This window comes from Barbus barbus (genome assembly GCF_936440315.1).
Source record: "Barbus barbus genome assembly, chromosome: 3".
NCBI lineage: Eukaryota > Metazoa > Chordata > Actinopteri > Cypriniformes > Cyprinidae > Barbus > Barbus barbus.
Window position 1 is genome coordinate 18,835,963 of NC_136731.1, and position 20,595 is coordinate 18,856,557.

General features: G+C 39.9%; 1 protein-coding gene across 1 annotated transcript in view; it reads left to right on the forward strand.

The window, feature by feature from the left end:
- Positions 1-20,595, forward strand: part of LOC306849482 (3',5'-cyclic-AMP phosphodiesterase 4C-like) — a gene marked incomplete at both ends in the record, with an annotated part of 46,747 nt that overhangs the window by 13,406 nt on the left and 12,746 nt on the right. Inside the window, 3 exons of the mRNA XM_079384537.1 lie at positions 18,939-19,124; positions 19,939-19,975; positions 20,124-20,194. Coding sequence (XP_079240663.1) covers positions 18,939-19,124; positions 19,939-19,975; positions 20,124-20,194 — 294 coding nt within the window. The remainder of the gene's footprint in view (positions 1-18,938; positions 19,125-19,938; positions 19,976-20,123; positions 20,195-20,595) is intronic.

Below are 20,595 nucleotides of genomic sequence, written 5' to 3' on the forward strand. Positions count from 1 at the left end.
TAAAGAATTATATAAAATTGTGGAAAATGGGCATCCGATGACCCTTTTAAATGTTTAATTTTTTTATTTCTAAAATGCTTGATAAACGAATTGTAATATATTGTAAACTATGCTGTATTCACACAAATAAATTCAATTTGTCTTGTATTTTGTCCATGCCCATTTTGTTCTTGCTTAATAATAAATGTCCATCCTTTGATTATTGCTGTTGCCTCTAGTAATTCTGTGTGTGATTTTTAATGTCCAGCCTATTTTAAGCCGGCAGTACAATATTTGACTTAAATAAAACAACCCAGCATGTTGGGTGAAAACATTTAACCCAACCATCTGGGTCAAAATAACCCAGCATGTGTTCTGTCCAGTATTTACCCAGTGCTGGGTTGACAAATAACCCAAGTTGGGTTGTTTTTAAACCAGCATTTTTTAGAGTGTACCTAACCATATGCTGTTTTTTTTCAACTGCAGGTTATTGTTCTTATATGCATATATGCGGTGTCAGTGTCATTGGTTGGACAAACACAGCATGCAACCTGTTTACATAACGGCTCTAGCATTGTGCATGCTCAATATATTGCTGACTGTACTGTAAGTGCAGTCGCATTAGTGAAATTTGAGTGAAAATTTGCAAGCAAAAACGTCTGTTGTCAATAGATGTATACAGCACAACTGACACCAAACACCAAGCAGCTTTCTGTTGGTTAAGGTGTTGAATTCATGTGACAACCTTGAACACAAGTGAAATCTGCTTGACAAACTTTCCCATCCAAACACCCGATTGCACAGATTCCTATTGGAATGACTGGATTTCGCTGATGAAACAAATTTTTCCTAAAAGTACTTTTCTCATTACAAATTGCTGTTTCAGACTCCAATTGTCACATTTTCTGTTACCATTTGACATTTTTCTCCTCAAACATTGAAACAACTGCTATACATTGCGCAGTGTTTCTATGACAGTCCAGAGCATGTGAATATGAGGCACTCGATTGGTTGTTTGTTTCTAAGTATCAAGCCTTAACATTCTAACCGTGTCTACGAATGGAGCGGCACGACAAAATACTATAGACTCCATTATAATCAGTGATGCTGTCTACACTGAATGTGGCACGGTGTGACACGACAAATGCCCAACAGTAAACTGCTGCCTTGTTCTATTTATGACATACTGAGACAAAGTTCAAATTAGTTCGCTCTGCACAAGTTTGGCATTGCAATGCAGGGTTAACACAGCAAAAACAGTGCTAACTCTGCTCCAGAGCAGGGTTTCATAACCCCCGGGTAAAAATTGGTGTTAGCCCTGCTTATATAAATTGCAAGTGTGAAATGTTCCTTTACCCCATTACATCATTTAAAATTAGGAACGTAATGGAAATGTGGGATTTAGAATGACGATGAATCAAGCGCAGTGTGAAAGGCTTTTGTGTGCTGGTTTTGGATGGGCCTGTGGGCAGTGCCGTATCTACCATTGAGGACACCGAGGTCATGTCCTCTGTATTTTTTCCCGAAATTTCAAATTAGTCAATCCAGCAGTGATGATCAATGCCAAACACAGAACCCGGTCCGTGTCCGAATGACCTGAGTTAGAAAAAATGACCTCGGTATTTGAAAAATCCTGGCTATGGCCCTGTCTGTGGGTTAGAGATTTCCCCAGCAGTGCTGGCGCTGCTGCACTGTGATTGGCAGCAGGGGTCTGGACATCTGCAAAAGAGCAGGAATTGAAATTTCCTGTGATGCTGGGAACGGGCCGAGAGCCAGTGATAACTCCAACAAGGGTAATTCATTAGCATCAACACTAAGCACAGCGAGACCTTGTTTCTCCCTCTTAAATTCAGATTATCGCAGTCTGCTCTTTCACTTGCCCTACTTTTCCGGCTTCTCCTGTCCCCTCTGCACTTGTTTACGTGTTTGCCCCTGTGTGTGTGTGTGTGTGTGTGTGTGAACTGATCATTTAATCAGGCCTTATAGGGCCGCTGAAGGCTATCGGACACTTTTTCAGCTGTATATTTGTGTGTCCCATGTTATGCTTATACAGAACACCAAACGAAGGATAAACACCGTAATTGAATGGAATGCAGTGGAATGTGATGTTGACACACACATCGCGGCGCTCACCCCACCCCCTCTCCTTCTGCTCCTGAGATGCTTATCGCCCATGACAGATTACGGCATTTGTCGTCGTCTATGTTTAAATCCTGTCGTCGTGATGGGAGTCGTCGCAGGAGTCTAGGCGTTCTGTGGAGAGAGACAGGTGGACCGAGGACAGGAAAGGGACAGGGAGAGTGCACTGAAGGAGAGAAGGATGGGGTGGGAGTAGGAGAGAGAGACAGGGGGCAGAGGGAGTGAAGATGAAAGGAAGCAGTGGTGCTCGTGATGCCTGCTGTCATAACATATTCATGGCGGTCTTCCATTTGGTCAAATCAAATTCGAGGCTGACCCCAGCTGTGATTGGCTCATGTTGTATCACTCATGAGGCCACAGCAGCATGACCTCGTGGATCCAGCCCGTCTCTTTGTGAGTGCTATAAATAGGATAGGAGGCCTCAAGCTTCTACTGTTATGAGATTAATTCCAAACAGCCTCAACGTCCAGTGTGAACTGAGCATCACATCTCTATCTTGCTTTGGAAAGAGCAGTGTGTATGGGTAAGTGCAGTTGAAAGAATGAAAACTTGAAAAATGAAAGTTTTCATGGCTGTTTTTGAATTCAGTTCATCCAGTTAACTATTTCAAGTCTTTTGAGCGACCTTAACTTCCATGACTTAAAACTTGCCACCACTGTCACAATTACCTACTGTATTTAGATCAAGTAAAGTTGATCTAATGAGTTCTATGCATATAATTCCAATTATTCATTATTCACATGATTTTAAATTATTTCATGTTCATACTTAATTAAGTTACTAAATGTGACAACAACAACATGTAAAGAAAAAGGGAGAATGGGACTGAGCCACAAAACACTTTTTTTAATTGTGGGCCTATTTGAGGATAATACAACTCACCAGGTATATCATATATTATTACATTATTGTGAACAATTCATTCATGCATGTTTTATGTATGTATGTATGTATGTATATTTATTTAGTTATGTGCTAGTCATGTTTAATCATGATGTCAAAACTCAGTTATCTAGTGAAATGAGAGACTTTTCTCTGGTCAAGTATGTCAGACTTCTCCAATCATTTAGTCTCACGTAACCAGACCTTAAGACTGAAGGCAGAAGGTCTGGGAACCTTGGCTGCTTTGAATAGACAAGGACTGCTCAAGAGGCCATATGACTGACTGACAAATAAAGCAACCAATCACGTTTCGTTTTGTGCCGTGTCATGTTTAGGGACGTGGAAATGTCTGAAATAACGAACCGGTGTAAAAATCTTGGATGTATTTTCAAGAGTTTATGCACAAATTTTTCATATTTCACATACTTTTGAAAACCCAGTGTTTAGTTGATCCTAATAAGCGCTCTGTCACAGTTGTAAACACAACGGCTTTCTTCTTTCTTGAGGGGGTTTGACATCACGCCATCTTTGTTTTCAGGTGAAACATTAAAGAATGCAACACACGTCTTCTGGAAATTCTGTATAATTCAACCAATCTGTTGACAACTTTGAAACTGTTTCCAATTTTGTGTGCAACATGCATCAGACGTTCAGCTAACGGTCCATGGCGTGATATCTTTTTTTATATTATAGTTTTCGATAATCTGTTTCTCTCAGATGAAGGTCACAAAAAGTTAGTAAGTTGATGAAATTTCAGAATTGTAAGTAAACAAATAAAAAACTACAATGATTTTTGTATCCACCTTATTTTTCACATTAGAACGGCTAATGTAAATTTTATGTGTCTGGCTTCTGGTGTCATTCGCTTCCAGTTATTTTTAACTGTACAAAACAGCTCGTTATGCTGCTTGAAACTGCAAACTGGTATGTTTTACCATATTATTTTAATGTATTATCTTCTCGTTATTTCCCCATTATGGCTAATGAATCAGAAGTCTCACACAATCACAGAAAACAGCTTACTCCCACACTGAAATATAAGGTGGATATTTTTGGTTATTATTTCAGTATGATTTACTTAAGAATAAGTAAATTAAGAATTTGACTTATATTTTTTATGCAGAGTATATATATATATATATTATACAGAGTATATACAGAGAATATGTTTGTACAGCGCAGGCAAGCCACGTGCACATCACACACCTTCATACCCCTATATTGTTTTTGTAGTGTCAGTGTTTATGGATTTGATAAGGCGTTTTAAAGTTCCCACTATCTCACCACACATCCGCTCAGGGTTTGCCTTTTTTTTTCTTGTGATCTGTCCTTTATCAGGGCAATGTGCTTAATACCATAGTACCATAAAAATTCTTCAGCAACCTGTGTTTTACTCTAATGGCTGCAATCAGCTTGTCAGGTTGGATTTGGTGTCAGATGTGTTTTTTTGTAGTTAAAATGGCTCTCTTCAAGTTAAAAGGTTTAACCAAAATTAGCCAGTTCTCATGACGAGCAAGGCGTATTCTGGCGATGCAAACACGTGTTAGCATATGTGTTTGAGTATGTGCCTGTATGTGCGAGTGTCACTGACTATTTGCATGTGTCTTGGGACAGAGTGGGAGACGACCAGTCTGTTTAGCCATACTGCTGGTCGGCAGCCCATACATGCTCTCTGTCATACAGTGTAAGAGCCTCCAAGAGCAGATGCTCTTAAAGCACGGCTGCGGCTCACCAGGGATGCTTGCTGTTGGTGCTTTACTGTTACCTTTAGCTGCTAGGGGTGGACAGTATGACTAAAATCTTCTAACATGATTTGAAATTAATTATATAATCAGTCCATTTAGGGATGCACGATATTATCGGAATCGACAGATGAAGACTTAAAATGTAAACATCGATTTTAATGTTTAAAAGATATACCTTACATGGATAAAAATCACAAACATGGCAGTTGTAAATTAAATTATTTACTATATACAGATTCATTCATTACTGTAGTATGTAACATTTTTTCAAATGGATCATGAAAACTTAAATACAAGGAGCTCTAAAAGATTTTTAGAATTCTTACAGCTCTTTTGCTTTCGACCATCTATTAATGTTAAATCCAGAAATAAAATGTTAAAAATTCAACTGCATCTGTCTGGGAAAAAAACAACAGACATCGTTTTTATTATAGTTGTTTTCAAAGCTTGCAATGTACTCGCTTTAATAATATTTTATAATATTTATTTGTTCTGTAAAATCATTTTTTGCTTAAAACTACCCAAAGTTAAAAAAATATTTGTTTCTGCACAGGAGAGACTTGGTGTTGTTTCAAAACAAAGGGAAACATATTGTATATACAACAAATATGTATATATTTTATCTATATATGTATATATATATAATAAAAAATCGGACTGTAAATTAATTACTAAGCAAAGGAAATATACTTCATCTGATTTCATTATTTTCTCTTTTTATTTGGAACTTGATGGATGCCATCCAAAAGACGATTATTCATAACAAATGAATGATAAATCTGGCATCAGTGGCCAAACAGCTTCACATTATGTAACATGAGTTAAAAAAAATGTAAAGTAATATTACAAAAGCACAATGAGCCACATTCAAAGCTACTGCACATCAACTGAATTTTATATTAATGCGTCAAGTTGTTATGTTGCTCAGTAACCGAAAACAATTATGCACAATGCAATGGGAGTTTGACAACACTCCTTAATAACAAGTCCTTCCTCATTCTGATTTGTTTTGGACACATTCTGCTCTGGGGTTTTTTTCCACATCAATCCATGTTTTTCATTGCTGTCACATGTAAATAGAAAAAAAGTGTTTCTTCCATTGTACGTATAGCTTTTCTACTTAGCACTGTTTTCTGCCCTTGCTGCATCCACTCAATCCACCACCAATAACTACTCCCAGTGTGCAGTCAGTAACCACAGTTCTTCCTATATGTCTCGCCTCTAATTACCATCATAAATATCAGTTGAAACATGATGTCTACGTGCATTAATGTATCGCTTGGCTGAGCAGTGATTGAAGTCCATTCATCAGAGGGTGGTCAGATGTGGAAAGAGAGAGAGAGAGAGAGATTTACTGTCTGTGTACTGAGGAGTGACATAATAGATTGTGAAAGATGGAGTGCTAATAGACACACATAAGAAAAGTTAAAAGGAGCTGAAAAAGAATGATTTTGTTCATGAGTGAGTGGGAGAGAGAGGACCAGATAAGATAAATGCAGCTGCAGAAACAAAGATGCTGTCTATGAATAGCCTATTTTTAGCGCATAACTCTAGATGCACAGCCTAAATGGATCCTTCAGCATTACCAGCCCTGGACCCAAGTGTCTAAAATAATCCAGCTGCTTTTCCAATTGAAGATAAAATGACAAACTCTCACATAAAGCTCGTTCTCAACGTGATGCAGGCCATTGCCTCAAAGTACCCCGACGTCAAACACAATCAAATCACTATAAATGTGCATGAAAACACTATAAATAAAAGCCAGTGGGTTTCAATAAGAAAGCATAACATCCCTGAGCCAGAGTCTGAGCTGTTCTTTCTAGTAAAAGCAAGTCGGTGTCAACCACGGCTGATGCCCATTTTCTGATAGAGGTCAAGGCTGCAAACATTCAGAGAAAATTGATTTTGGAGGGGCTTCACAGCTGGAGTGTCATGGCGTATTCACAGATAGACAGACATCAGATGGCGCCTCGGCATTGCGAAACGAGCCTGGCGCTTCCTCTAGACAGTCTAACTTAAAATATTATTTTTCTGTCTCAAATCTTTTTCAACTTTTTATCTTTGACAGAGTCTCCAAAAACAACACAACGTGAGTAGCATGTAGCCTCAGGCTGAATCCTGGTTCATGCAGAATCAAAATGCTCCATGGAATAGATTTCTTCCCTCTCCCACTAATGACTGTTTTTGCCTTTTCTATCAATGAGCATAATTATTATCCTCTCAGGATAACTGAATTAATCCTAAGAAATATAGGTGTAATACCTATGTTGAAGTGAATGTACCCTCATAGGCTTCTGTTTAAATGTTTTATTGCTCTGCACTGTTGGCAGTTCACTGCCACTCATCTGTCTGTCAGTGCCGTTCTGCAAGTTCAACCACCATAACATGGAGATTGATTTTAAAATTCAACAGTGAATAATAAAATACAATTAGCAAATGAAAACATTGTTCACATTCTTATCCTGTTTCCTACAATTAAACTCGTCAGCATTCATGATATGTTTTTCATACTCTGGTATCATATCATTGTGTCTTATAAATTTTGTGTGACAAATCAATTGTGAAGGTTGCCATATTAGACAAAATCTCATTAATATACTGCCTAGCACAAAGAGGGAAGATAGGAACTTCATATTTACACCGTGGAAATAACACAACTGGAAAATGGAAATCAAAAGATAGATGACTTGTAATGTTGATTTTAAAAGATGCTTCTCTAATTAAACTTAAATTTCAGTTAGTGCTCATGTGTTGCAAGGTCCTTATCCTTTGAGAGTTTGCACAATCATATTGAGAAGCAGTGCTTCCAGGCATGATAATAAAACAAACAACAGTGATTGAAATCCCAGTGTCCAATGAAAAATCTGATTTTTTTTCTTTCCAATGCAAACCGTGCACATAATGCTCTCGTAAATTCCCATAGAAACGCAGTGTCACGGCAGGACTCAAAATTACGTGTTTAGAGCTTCTTGTCCAATGAACAGCAACCTTTGCTCCATTAAATCAATGTAACAGGTATCTGTCATAGACACCCAGTGAAGCCTGGCTTCAATGGGGTTCTCTGCACCATCTGTTCATGGAATCCTGTGCACAGATTCATTTAGATTAGAGTACATCACGAAGAGTGCAATGTGATATTCTAAATATTACAAAAAAATAGAAGTAATACCTAGAATATCACATTGCACTCTTCATGATCCACTTAAATTATATTTAGTACAACAGATATACAGTATATACACTATATTGCCAAAAGTATTGGGTCACCCCCTTCTAATGAACATGTTTGACTACTTTAGTAATATATATATATATATAATATATATATATTATAATATATATATATATATATATATATATATATATAAAAGCATGAATAATATTTATATATGTTTTATAAATCATTCATTTATTAATATTTATAAATCATAAATAAATCATTGATGCCTTTTTAGTTGGAGCCAAGCTTCATGTGCAGTCTTTAACCAAATGTCGCTGATAGAGTTTTATATCTATATCTATACATCTACACTAATTAACCACAACATTAAAACCACAATATGGCTAATATCAACCCCCTCATGCTTCCAAAATATCTCTGATGCATCAAGGCATGGACTTAATCAAATGTAAGCATGTGTCCTGTGGTGTCTGACACTAAACAATTAGCAGAACATTCTTTAAGTCTTATAGGTTACAAGGTGGGGCCTCCATGGATCGGATTTGGTCTAGGAAATCCCATAGATGCTCATTCAAATTGCGATCTGGGGAATCTGGAGGCCAAGGCAGCACTTTCAGCTATTTGTTCCTCAAACCATTCCTGAACAATTGTTGCGGTATGGCAGGGTGCATTATCCTGCTGAAAAAATCCACGGCCATCAGGGAGGGAGGGGGTGTGTGTGGTCTGCAGCAGTCTTTAGGTGGGTAATACATATCAAAGTAACATCCACTTGAATGCCAGGACCCAAGGTTTCCTAGCAGAAAATTTCCCAGAGCATAAGACTGCATCTGCCTGCATCCTTCTGCCATCTCTTCCCCTGGTAAATGACGCACACAGCCATCCACCTGATCTAAAAGAAAATGTGATTCATCAGACCAGGCAACCTTCTATTACTCCATGGTACAGTTCTGGCACTTTTAGTAGTGGACAGGGGACATCATATAGGCACTCTGACCAATCTGTGGTTATGCAGCTCCATACACAGCAAACTGTGATGTTTTCTGACACCTTTCTATCATGGCCAGCATTACGTTGTCCAGCTATTTGAACTAGAGTAGCTCTTCTGTGTGACTAGACCAGACAGGCTAGCCTTCCCCACATGTATCATTGAGCCTTGTGCACCCATGACCCTGATGCCCGCTCACCAGTTGTCCTTCCTTGCACCACTTTTGGTAGGTATTAGTCTCGCGTAGCCAGACCTTCAAACTGACGCCTGAAGGTCTGGAATCTATGGCAGGTTTCATTGGCCAAGGCCTGCCCATGAGGCCGTTTGACCGATATGTCAAACAGCCAGTCATAGTTTGTTTTGTTCATAACGTCACGTTTCGGGGCGCGGAAATGTCGCCACAATAACTGTGTGAATTTTAAAGATTCTATGCTGCGAACTTTAAATATTTCACATACTTTTGAAAATCCAGCGTTTAGTTGAAGCGTTCGTCGTCACATTTGTAACCACGACGGATTTCGTCTTTCGTGAGGGGGTGTGGCGCCACGGCATCTTTGTTTCCCGGCGGACCGAAAATAACCGTGACACTCGCATCTCCCGGAAATCCGGTTTAATTCAACCAGTCAGATGACGACTTCGACATTCCTGAAGTGTTTCCAGAAAAGTGTGCCATATGCATCAGACGTTTAGCCAACGGTCCGTGGGCGTGACGTCTGAGGCTGAGACTAGGTAACGTTAGGTATTAACCACTGCATTGCGGGAACACCCCACAAGAATTGTGGAGATGCTCTGACCCAGTTGTCTAGCAATCACTATTTGGCCCTTGTCAGAGTCACTCAGAACTTTTCACTTCCCATTTTTCCTGCTTCCACTTGCTGTTTAATATATCCCACCCCTTGACAGGTGCCAGTGTAATAATATAATCAATGTTTCCAATCAATATAATCACTCGTCAGTGGTTTTAATGTTGTGGCTGATCAGTGTATATTAATATTCTACAAAAAGATAGATAGATAGATAGATAGATAGATAGATAGATAGATAGATAGATAGATAGATAGATAGATAGATAGATAGATAGATAGATAGATAGATAGATAGATAACAATGTTATGTGACTGTAGTGCATAAGAGATTGGTGCAGAGAGCGATGGAGAGATGATGGTGGTGCAGAAGACAAATCTACAGTGACACAAAGGTAGCTCTTGATGACTCACTCCCTCCCTCTTTTTCTGTATCTCTCTCGTTCTCTCTCTCCAGTCTGGATTAAAATAACAGAGCCCCAGCAGCCCCAGCCTGCAGAGGGGGAGTTATGCTTTCCATCTCAGAGACAGGGTGATACACTAAAAATACCCCTCTGTGTGTGGGCTGCACTAGGAGATCAGGGCAATGGTGCCGCTCTGGAAGCTGGTTTGTACATTACAGATTTGGTGTATGCAGCATGAGACTCTATGTGCCGTCTAAAAGCACAGGATAAATGTTTTTACTGGATCCGAGCCGGTGTCAATATGTCTGATTGGCTCATTACATGGATCAGTGTGTTAATTGTATTTCCAGTTCAGCTGCAATGTCTCTAATGATGTCTCTGAAGGGCTTTTGTTAGATAGCCAACTGACCACTGCTCTCTTGATTATGGAATTCCTTCCCCCAGTAGCTTCTTTGTCTTGGTCATTACACCAGGAAATGATGTTCGATTGATGCTATTATCAAATCAATATGTCGTCATACAGTGAAATGGAGCACCGCAGCCTGCCTAAGGGTCTGTTTTCGCTGGCGTAAGATGTAAACAAAGTTCAAAACTTTGCTTTTTTCAGATCAGCAATGGTGTCTGAGAATAAAACAGTTTCAGTTGTAAATTTTCCTTCGTGTATCTTCCTCCCAGTCCGTTTATATATTCAGCCTGTGATGTGCTATAAATCCCAGTATACTGAAACCAGTGAGGATGGAAGTGCTCAAGTGCTGCTGAGTGTTGAAAGCAGACAGATGCTAATCACAAGCAACTCTCATTAAAACAAACACTTGTTCGGGGCTTCCCCCTGACATTTCAGTTCATTAAAGCTTGTTAAAAGATGTGAATGCTGGAAACCAGATTCTTAATAGTTTCCCATTACTCCTCATGGCCCCTAGATGCACAGGGACGATTTCCATATAAAAGGTTAGTGCACACTAGGGACTGAGAGGAGCAAATTTAGCGGTGGGAGAGAGAGCCTTTGGGGTGCAAATTAGTCACATTTGAGTATATGAGCAGGAAGCTGGCAGGCTGTTGGCTGCTTGGCTTGGGCAGCATCAACACCACTGAGTAATGTTTCTCAGTGATGGCTACTGTGGCACAGCAGTGGGGTTCACCGGGTGAAGTTTGCTGTTATGAGGTCACAGCTGGGTGACACTGCAGGATGGGATTTAGAGGAGAGCGCAGTAGGGGAGCGAATAGAATAATTTATTGCAGTCACGAATGCTAAAGAAGGGGGGGGGGTGTTGGGTCATGCTTGACATGTGACACAGTATAGCACTGTGTAACTGATATAGGTTTATGTTTTATTTATTTTAAGTAAATAAAGTAAGTAAAGGCGTTTTGCACCTTTATAGATTGTTATTTGACCAATAAATGGTGATGGGCAAAGTAGACTAATAGTGTAATCTATTAACTACACATAAAAACCCGACTTTTTATTTAAGTTCCAGATTTCAGGCACTCAAAAACTCCCATTAAAATCACTGAAGCTGTTTACACTGTGAAATGAATATCTAACTTACATTCGTATGCACATCTGCACTTTGTTGTTTTTGATGAGAGAATTCGCCAGAAGATAATTCAGTCAGTAAGCAAGTGAACAAAACAGCGTTTCAGCGATGACTCATCTGAACGTCTCTGATTGGCCATTGCATTTATAGGCTCAACAGAATCATGTGTGATTGGTTATAATGCAGCGCTGTACAAACGCATCTGTCGCTGGCTCAGTGCCAGCCAGTGAATGCAGATTTGAATTTAGCATCTGATGCTGTGCCGCACTGAACAATCTAATCACACCGGTGCGATTGTATCAAATATAAAAAATATGAATTGGCTATTTTTGTCTTTTGGAAGCTGCATTCATGCTGCATTCCCCCTCACTTTGAATGGTCATGACGTCTCTAACAATAATGTTTTTAGGCATCAATTTTGAACGATTTTAAGGAATAGTTCACCCAAAAATTATAATTCAAAGATAATCGTTCCAAACCTGTATGGCTTTCTTTGTTCCCTGAAACACACTTAAATTGTGCTACTGGTTGATCTTTTCCATTCAAATACAATGAATGACAAATTATCTGTAAAGGCTTTATTATAAAATAAAATAAAGACTTTATTCAACCATTTCGCATTCGCGTGATGCTGGTGACGCAGGAGCTGGTAATCTGACCTAGTAGGAATGCACATGTATGTGTCGTGGTACTGTCGTGAGCACGCATCAAAGACTGACATGGAAGAGAAGAAATGGTTGAATAAAGTCGTTATTTTTGTTTTCTTTGCGCACAAAACGTATGGTCCCACTTTATATTAAGTGTCCTTAATGACTATGTACTTACATCAAAAAAACAAGTACAATGTACTTATTGTGTTCATTTTGTATTGCAAAACACTTTTGCTGCTACTGAGGTGGGATATGTTTAAGGTTAGGGACAGGTTTGGTGGTATGGGTAGGTTTAAGAGTGTGTTAAGGTGTCAGGGATAATTATAAATGTAATTACAGAAATTAATCACAGATGTAATTACATGCAGGTATTTTTAAAATATAAGTACAATGTAAAAACATGTATGTACACAATAAGTGCATTGTACTAAACAATTAATTTAAATGTAAGTGCATAGTCGTTAAGGCCACTTAATATAAAGTGGGACCTAAAGTATTCTTGTAACATTATGGTTAAACCACAGATGTCACGTGGACTATTTTAATGAAGTTTTTACTACTTTTCTGGGCCTTTGATTTCATCCATTGAAAATATCTTAATTTGTAGTCAGAAGATGAAAAAATGTCTAACAGGTTCCAACATGAGGGTGAGTAATTAATAACAGAATTTTCATATTTGGGTGAACTGTCCCTTTAAAAAGACTATAGTTAAATTCAATTCAATTCAATTCAAGTTTATTTGTATAGCGCTTTTTGCGATACAAATCGGTGCAAAGCAGCTCTACAGGAATTTAAGTTTCCACAATATATTTATATATTGCAGAACCTTAATATGTTTAACTTATGGCAAAATTTGGTAATTCTGTATGTTGTCTGAGCATTGGCATCCTCCGATGTCCTCTGAGGGGTTGGCATTATCTTTCCTCAGGTGTTTGGTCATCTCAGTGCAGCATGTATGGACAAATAGTATGATAGTTTGTTTTTGTGTCCTTTTAAAGCTTGGAAGTCTCAGTCTTCTCTTTTTGTGTTCTGTGGAATGAAGAAAGTCGCACTGGTTTGGAAAGACATAAATGCTGATGTTAATGCTGACAATATTTTCTGGGGTGTATTTATTGTGAAGAGAGTGTACTGTTCTTGAAGTCAGCAGTGTGCTAATATCATTTGTCTGATAGGAACTGAAAGGTATCCCACAAGGATTTTAATGAAAATGGAGATATCAAGCAAAAGAACAAATAAGTGCACAAATGACTGATGCAGTGCTACTCAGAGATATTGTGATCAGACAGGGAGCAGGACGGTAGTAAAACAAGTTTTGTGGCAGCCCATCATGTCTGTACAGGACTCCGACATCGCACATCACAGAAGAGTCACTCTTATGTGCAAAGCCAAGGCTTATATGGAATTTGGAAACGCATCCAGCCATAATATAGATAGTAATAGCAATCTTCTCAATGGCTCTCAGAGAAATGACTGTAAAGCTGAATCAATGGTATCAAGGCTTTAAAGCCTCTTGCTGAGGGCAGATGCCTGGCTTGTATGTAATGGTGGAGCTCTCACTGTCGGGACACTTTCGATGGGGTGCTTCTGATCCTGTCTGTCAGATAATCTGCTGTAATCCCCAGCTCTCTTATCTGACTGGAGCACGGTGTCCGGCAAGATGACTTCACGCCAGGAAGCGCAACATGGCCAGTCTGCCTCTTTCAGTCCTGCCTGCGTGTTTGTGCAGGACTGTGACACAGGGCACAGATCACAGCCGGCTCTCAGCTTCTATACTTACCTGCCCTCCGGGAGCTGGTCACTCACCTGTTTTGAAAGAAGAAGCTGAGCGGCGGACCATCATGTGGGGGAACATCAGGAGCCTTGCAGGTTTCACCAGGACTCTAGCTGCTGGAAGAGAGTGTGCTACACGCTCTCTTAAATATCTCTGTGAGTCAGAGCGGGGACTGATGAGACGCTGTAATGCACTGCCAAGGGGACAGAGCTCCACAATAAAAGCTCTATCACATGGTATCAGCTGCTGATTAAAGAGCCAGCAATCTGACAGCATCATATACAGTCGCCACTGATTTTATGATTGCCCCCGACTCCTCAACATCTACCCTCTCCTCTGACCCCCTCCTTGCATGCAGCAATCAACCAGGTGCTAAATGCCTGAGTGAGGAGAGGGGGAGGCAGTCATTGGGGGCGTTGGTGTGCACAAGCAACAAGCATCTGTGCTTGGCAGCGGAGAAAGTGGAGGCAGGAAATAACTGTCACTCTCCATTCAGGCTGCTGTGCTGGGAACGGGCGAGCGGGCGGTGGTGGTTGGGGGGTTGGGGAAGGCGTTAATCATTAACTGAAAGGGAGAGAATGAAGGTTTTTTTTTTGTTTTTTTTAATTGCTCTTCCCACTTAAAGAATTTACTCAGCTCAGCTGATGTACTGCAGCCATGTGCTCAGGAAGCTCGAGAGTCTCCTGGGCCCAGGATTTGCGTTTACTGGTAGTAAGGAATCAATAAGAGGGTCATTGGATGGAGTGAGCCTGTACATCCTTCATGCTGTCCCTCACATACTGTACACCAAGTTTTAATTAATTCAATCAGCTTCTTGAGTCAAACTTCAAAGCCTTTTAAAACCCGGAGTATTAATGGAACATAATCAAATTCCTTTATTATTGCTCTGTAAGTGAGAACATTCGCAATGAGCTACCGGAACACTTTGTAGTGGCAAATAGGGAGTAAGTGCTACAGTATGTACTTGAGGCAAGCTCTTCAGGTGAGGGGTCGATGATTCACCTATAAATTTGGGATTACATGGTGGTGGCATTAAGATTGTGATCTCGGAGGAAAAATGGGGGTAGTTTTAGTGCATGCGTTTATTTGGCGAGTCGTCTTTTAGTCCAAATCCTTGTGACTCAAAGCTACTTCTTTTAGAGCATTACACGCTCTATTACTCATAGGCCCGGATTTATATTCAATTAATTTCAAAACTGCCATCTCGAAAAGCTCTGAACGTAAGAATCATGCCTCCACTCGCACTCTCCTGGACTGTGTAGAGGACGGTACAATATTTATCAAATTACTTTAATTGTGCTGCTGTCACATTCAGGCAGCCTCTTGGACGTTAGGAAGACATCCTCATTGTGTGAAGCCTACAGGGGGCACAAGTGTGAGCTATTATGAATTTTAATTCTTCCCTCAGGACTTTTACCGAATAACAGTTTCTTTTATTTTTAGACTTTGGTGTGCATCAGTTTGAGCACCTTTGTATTTGAAAGGAGTAATTGCTTTTCTTGTCTTCTGGAATTATTGTAAGGTTGCAGCTTTTTACAGTCACTCCAAGGTCATTTAGCGAGGCATAGAAGATACATAAACAACCCAATCAATTCACTAGGGTCTGTTTTCAAAAGCACTGGGATATGCTGATGCTAATGTGTTATCTTTTATAGGAAACTCACCCAGCTGGCACAAATCCTTTCCTCTGTACCCCCTATGATCATCATGTCATTGTCCAGAGTGCTACTCTCCAGAGGTTCTGTTATCACCAAATGAAAGCAGGAGCTGCCAATGGCATATCCTGCACTCACAGCGTGTGAAAAAGTGTGTTGTGTGTGTATTTTATGACTACATTATCTATGATGAAAGCTTAATGCATTTTTCCACCCTTATTGATTACTGAAGCAAGATAATTGCTGCTTCGTCTTCCACAATTATTTTATGATTGTTAATACACGCCATTTGCACACATACATGTGCAACTTGATGGTAGTGGTGTTTATATCCATTTCCAAAACAGTGAATATCGTATTCCTTCAATTATTGGAGCTCAGTTTTAGATTTCCAAGAGTTAGCAACGCAGTGTTTGACACATACACACAAACACACAAAAATGCCCTTTGATTGTGCATCTATGAGGGTATAGCAAGTGTATCTTTTGTGCCTTATAAACAAATGAAAACTCCAATATGCCAGCATGCGTTCTGCTTGCTTTTTATACTGGGCTGAGTCACAGTCATAGACACAAATTACAGAGAAGGGGGCAGTGAAAGGCAGAGATCTTTGAGAGACAGACGACAGAGACTGGTAAAAAGGAGAGAAGTAGGTAGAAGGATGAAAGAGAAAGTGAGGGGCTCAAATCACAAAACAAGAAAGGGGAGGAGAGGGGGAAACTGGTTGACAAGGCTTCTCATTTCTTATTGTTCGCTCCTTTGTGGATAGCCTCTGAGCAGCACAAATGTCACATGACTACAGGAGGCATTAAAGTGAAGCAGACAGAAAAGCAGGAGCATTCGTGTGTGCCCACACATTCTCTCTCTCTCTCTCTCTCTCTCTCTCTCTCTCTCTCTCACACACACACACACACACACACACACTACCTCTACAGACATGAATACAGTGCAAGAAAAGCAACACATTCTGAGCGAAAGGCACTGTGTTAATGCTAAAAAAAGAGCTTGTTCTTCATAATAAGAAATGGGTTTACAGAAAGCTGCTATTTGGACTGTGCAGTAAAGCCTGACTGCTGTAGTTATGCAGATAGTGACGAGCAGTGGTACGTTGACTCTTTAAGGTCAACTGTGTGTTGTCATGTGTAATTGGAGTTGCAGTTGTTGCTGGAAAAATAAAATGGTTTTGGAAGAAGCCGTACATGCACCTAGGGCATGTAAATATTTAGATAGGCCATGAGTCACCCCCCTCCCTCTTGCTCTTCCTCTCCTCCTTCATGTTTTTGCTCTCAAGCTTTTTTTAAGTATTTGTGCACTCCATTTTCTGTCGTTCATGTCGCTCGGCTTCCCATTGCTGCGAGAGGAATTCTGTGAGCTGCGAGATAAGGAGTGTGAGAGTGGGAAAAACAGAAGGAGCAACTGTAAAAGGGAAGGGTTTAGATGGAAGCGGTAGAAGTGCGATATGGAGAGGGAAGAAGAGGTGTAGGTCAAGAGCCTGAGGCGGTGTTTGTCTCGAGGGGCATGTAGAGAGGACAGGCAGGGCCTGTTTACTGTGGATTCACATCACTCTGGATCTCCAGAGAAATGTGAATCCACTATTTGAACCTAGGCGTAGTCCAGATCCGGCTCACCAGCTGCCACACAGAAACAGGAGCTTTCCATAGCCACAGGCTAAAAAGTACCTTCAGTTCTGCAGTTAGGGGCAGGAAACGAGCTCAGATGCCTCATGCACTGCGTGTGGGAAGAGGGGCTTTAGTATTTTGTCTGTGAGAAGCGAGGGAGTGAGGGGGAGGAAGAGTGACTGACAGCGCGAGAGAGAGAGGCTGAAGTCTTGGCAGGAGTCTAGTTCTGACGCTTCACTTCTGAAGTGTAGGCTTTGGTTTGAGGTTTCGCTGGTGCTGGTACCCATAATTCCCGGCATGACTCAGAAGAGGCTGGAACCAGAGCTGAGGAATTGGGAATCATGCAGAAGCCCTGTCTTTCTTCTGCTTGGCTTTGACCCCGCTATGAGCTCCATTGGCAAATGCTTTTTCAGATGTTTGAGGTTCTGGTGATCCCAGCCAAATGGTTCGAGGATGAGCTGTACTTTACACTGTTTCCAATATTATCCCTGTCCTTTATTATATCTGCTTTTGCATTCAGTTTTGGTGGCATTATATGCCTTGTTTACTACAGGCCAATGACCTGCAATAGGTTTCTTGCTCACTTTCAGCCCTGCAGTCATTAGGCTCTCCGGATGACTAGTCTTCATTCATTATCACAGAGCCACGATAACTGAATAAATACAGTACGTCTATTATAACCCCAGATGGGGTCAGATACTGTATCCGGTACTTTTCCACTAGTCACATGTTTAATGCTAAAACTGTGTGGATTAGTCCTTCCACAGATGTCTGTGTTTCCTGTAAAGATTAAAGCAGCAGTTCACCCAAAATTATAATAAAATTATGCCATTATTAACTCACCCACATGTAGTTCCAAACCTTTATGGTTATTTTTCTGTGAAATATGAAGGACCAAAAAATACACCAGAAAAGAAGTCCATGTCACCATATTGTACGCTGAAGTATTAAGAATGGAAAATGTTCTACGGCAGCTCCCAGATCTTGCATGTTTGAACTGACATGTCGCATTTGGTCACAGCACATTTAACTTACATTTATGCATTTGGCAAAGTTTATCCAAAATTACTTACATTTCATTCAAAGTATATATATTTTATCAGTTAATGCACACTCTGGGAATCAAACACATGATTTTGGCATTGCTAGTGCCATGCTCTACTATTTGAAAAGAAAAATCCTTTTCTATTTCACACATAAAAAAGGATATGCATATGGGTGACGTGGGTAAGCAGATAATAACAGATTTTTTTATATTTGCGTGAACTATTTCTTTAAGCCACAGAGTGCTCATCATAGAATATAAATTGTGAAGTGGTGACTGAGGATTCTTCTCTGATTAGGCTGGTGATTTCCTTTATTGGTTGTTCAGGGTAACAGTCTTCGTCAGCTCTTTATACATTCAGAGAGCGTTTGCTGTCTCTAGAGTAAGAGGCAATCATGATTGTTTGTGTTTCACATCTCTGTTTGTGCTGTGTTGGCCAGAGACTGGAAATCTAACGCTGCCACTGGCAAAGCTTTGTTTGAGCTAAATGACAAGACATGCATTTTTACTTTCTCTCCCTGTCATTTTGGTTTCTCTCTCTACAGCTATGATGGGGAGAATGGGCCCTCTCCTGGCCGCAGCCCTATAGATTCGCAGGCGAGTCCTGGGCTGGTGCTCCATCCCTCCTTCCCTCAGAGTCAGAGAAGGGAATCTTTCCTGTACCGCTCCGACTCCGACTACGACATGTCCCCCAAGACCATGTCACGAAACTCCTCCATCAACAGCGAGGGGTAAGCAGTCTCCCTCAACACGCTGCACAGTCTCACTGTTTACTGTCTTCACTTTTCATTTCTAAAAGGTCTCAGAGGAAGTTCTTTTATCCCAGAATCACCATGCAGCATTAAGCACATCGACTAAATCCCTCTTTACCCGTCTCAGTATAATACTGTTATACCCTTAGAAGAGCTCACACTCCCAGCATGCAGCGGTGACCACTGTGACTGCTGCTTGGATTATGGCCATAAAAAATGGCATGTTTTGATGTTGGGTTGAATCTATTTCCTCACACCTTTGGATGATTCTGGCTTCATTTGAATATCATTAAAAGACCATTTGTGACCCTGGATTACAAAAACAGTCTTAAGGGTACAGTTTTCAAAATTGAGATTTATAATAAATAAGCTTTCTGTTGAAATATGGTTTGTTTGGACAATATTTGGCCGAGATACAACTATTTGAAAATCTGGAATCTGAGGGTGCAAAAAAATGAAATACTGAGAAAATCGCCTTTAAAGTTGTCCAAATTAAGTTCTTAGCAATACATATTACTAATCAAAAATTAAGATTTGATATATTTATGGTAGGAAATTTACAAAATATCTACATGGAACATGATCTTTATTTAATATCCTAATGATTTTTGGCATAAAAGAAAAATCGATAACTTTGACCCATACAATGTTTTTTTTGGCTATTGCTACAAAGAAACCTGTGCTACTTAAGACTGATTTTGCAGTCCAGGGTCACATTTGTAAACATTTGCCAAAGAGTATAGTATTTATTTTTCTTTCATTTTACTGGAACTGCTCTTTCCTCTTTCCACAGTCATGCTGAAGATCTCATAGTCACCCCTTTTGCTCAGGTAAGACCCACTGTTGTGTCTGGCAAACAGTATATAATGAGTGCTAATTGCTTGTCATGACTTGCTGAGGTGGAGTTGAGTGATATCCTGCTGTTCACCTGCTCTCTCTCTCTCTCTCTCTCTCTCTTCCTTCTCCTTTTCCAAACAGGTGTTGGCTAGTCTACGAACTGTCAGAAGCAACTTCACAATTCTCGCCAACGTCACGACTCCCACCAACAAGTCAGTTCAGCTCTTCCAGTTTTGATGCAACAGTTTCTTTATTTCTGCTCTGCCCCCTTATGGCCATCAGTGTGTCCTTTCCAATAAAGCATTTTTATATTTTATTCATGATGAATTATGAAGAAAATAAAGCATATTCACACAACCAACCTAAATTCTAACATAAAAACAAGATTTTATGCTAGTGACTTCATTTTCTGTGAAAATATTTTTTATATAAAATTTAATTATATATAGTATAATAGTATATATAGTATTTGTTTTTACACTATAGTGTTTATATATTTCATTTTAAAATAAGTAATATTTTTATATTCACATGCTCAGTTCATAACAAGTGCAGGCCTCCTCCCAGTGAGCAGTGCTAACTGGATTTATGCCAGTAGAGGGCAACCTCCACC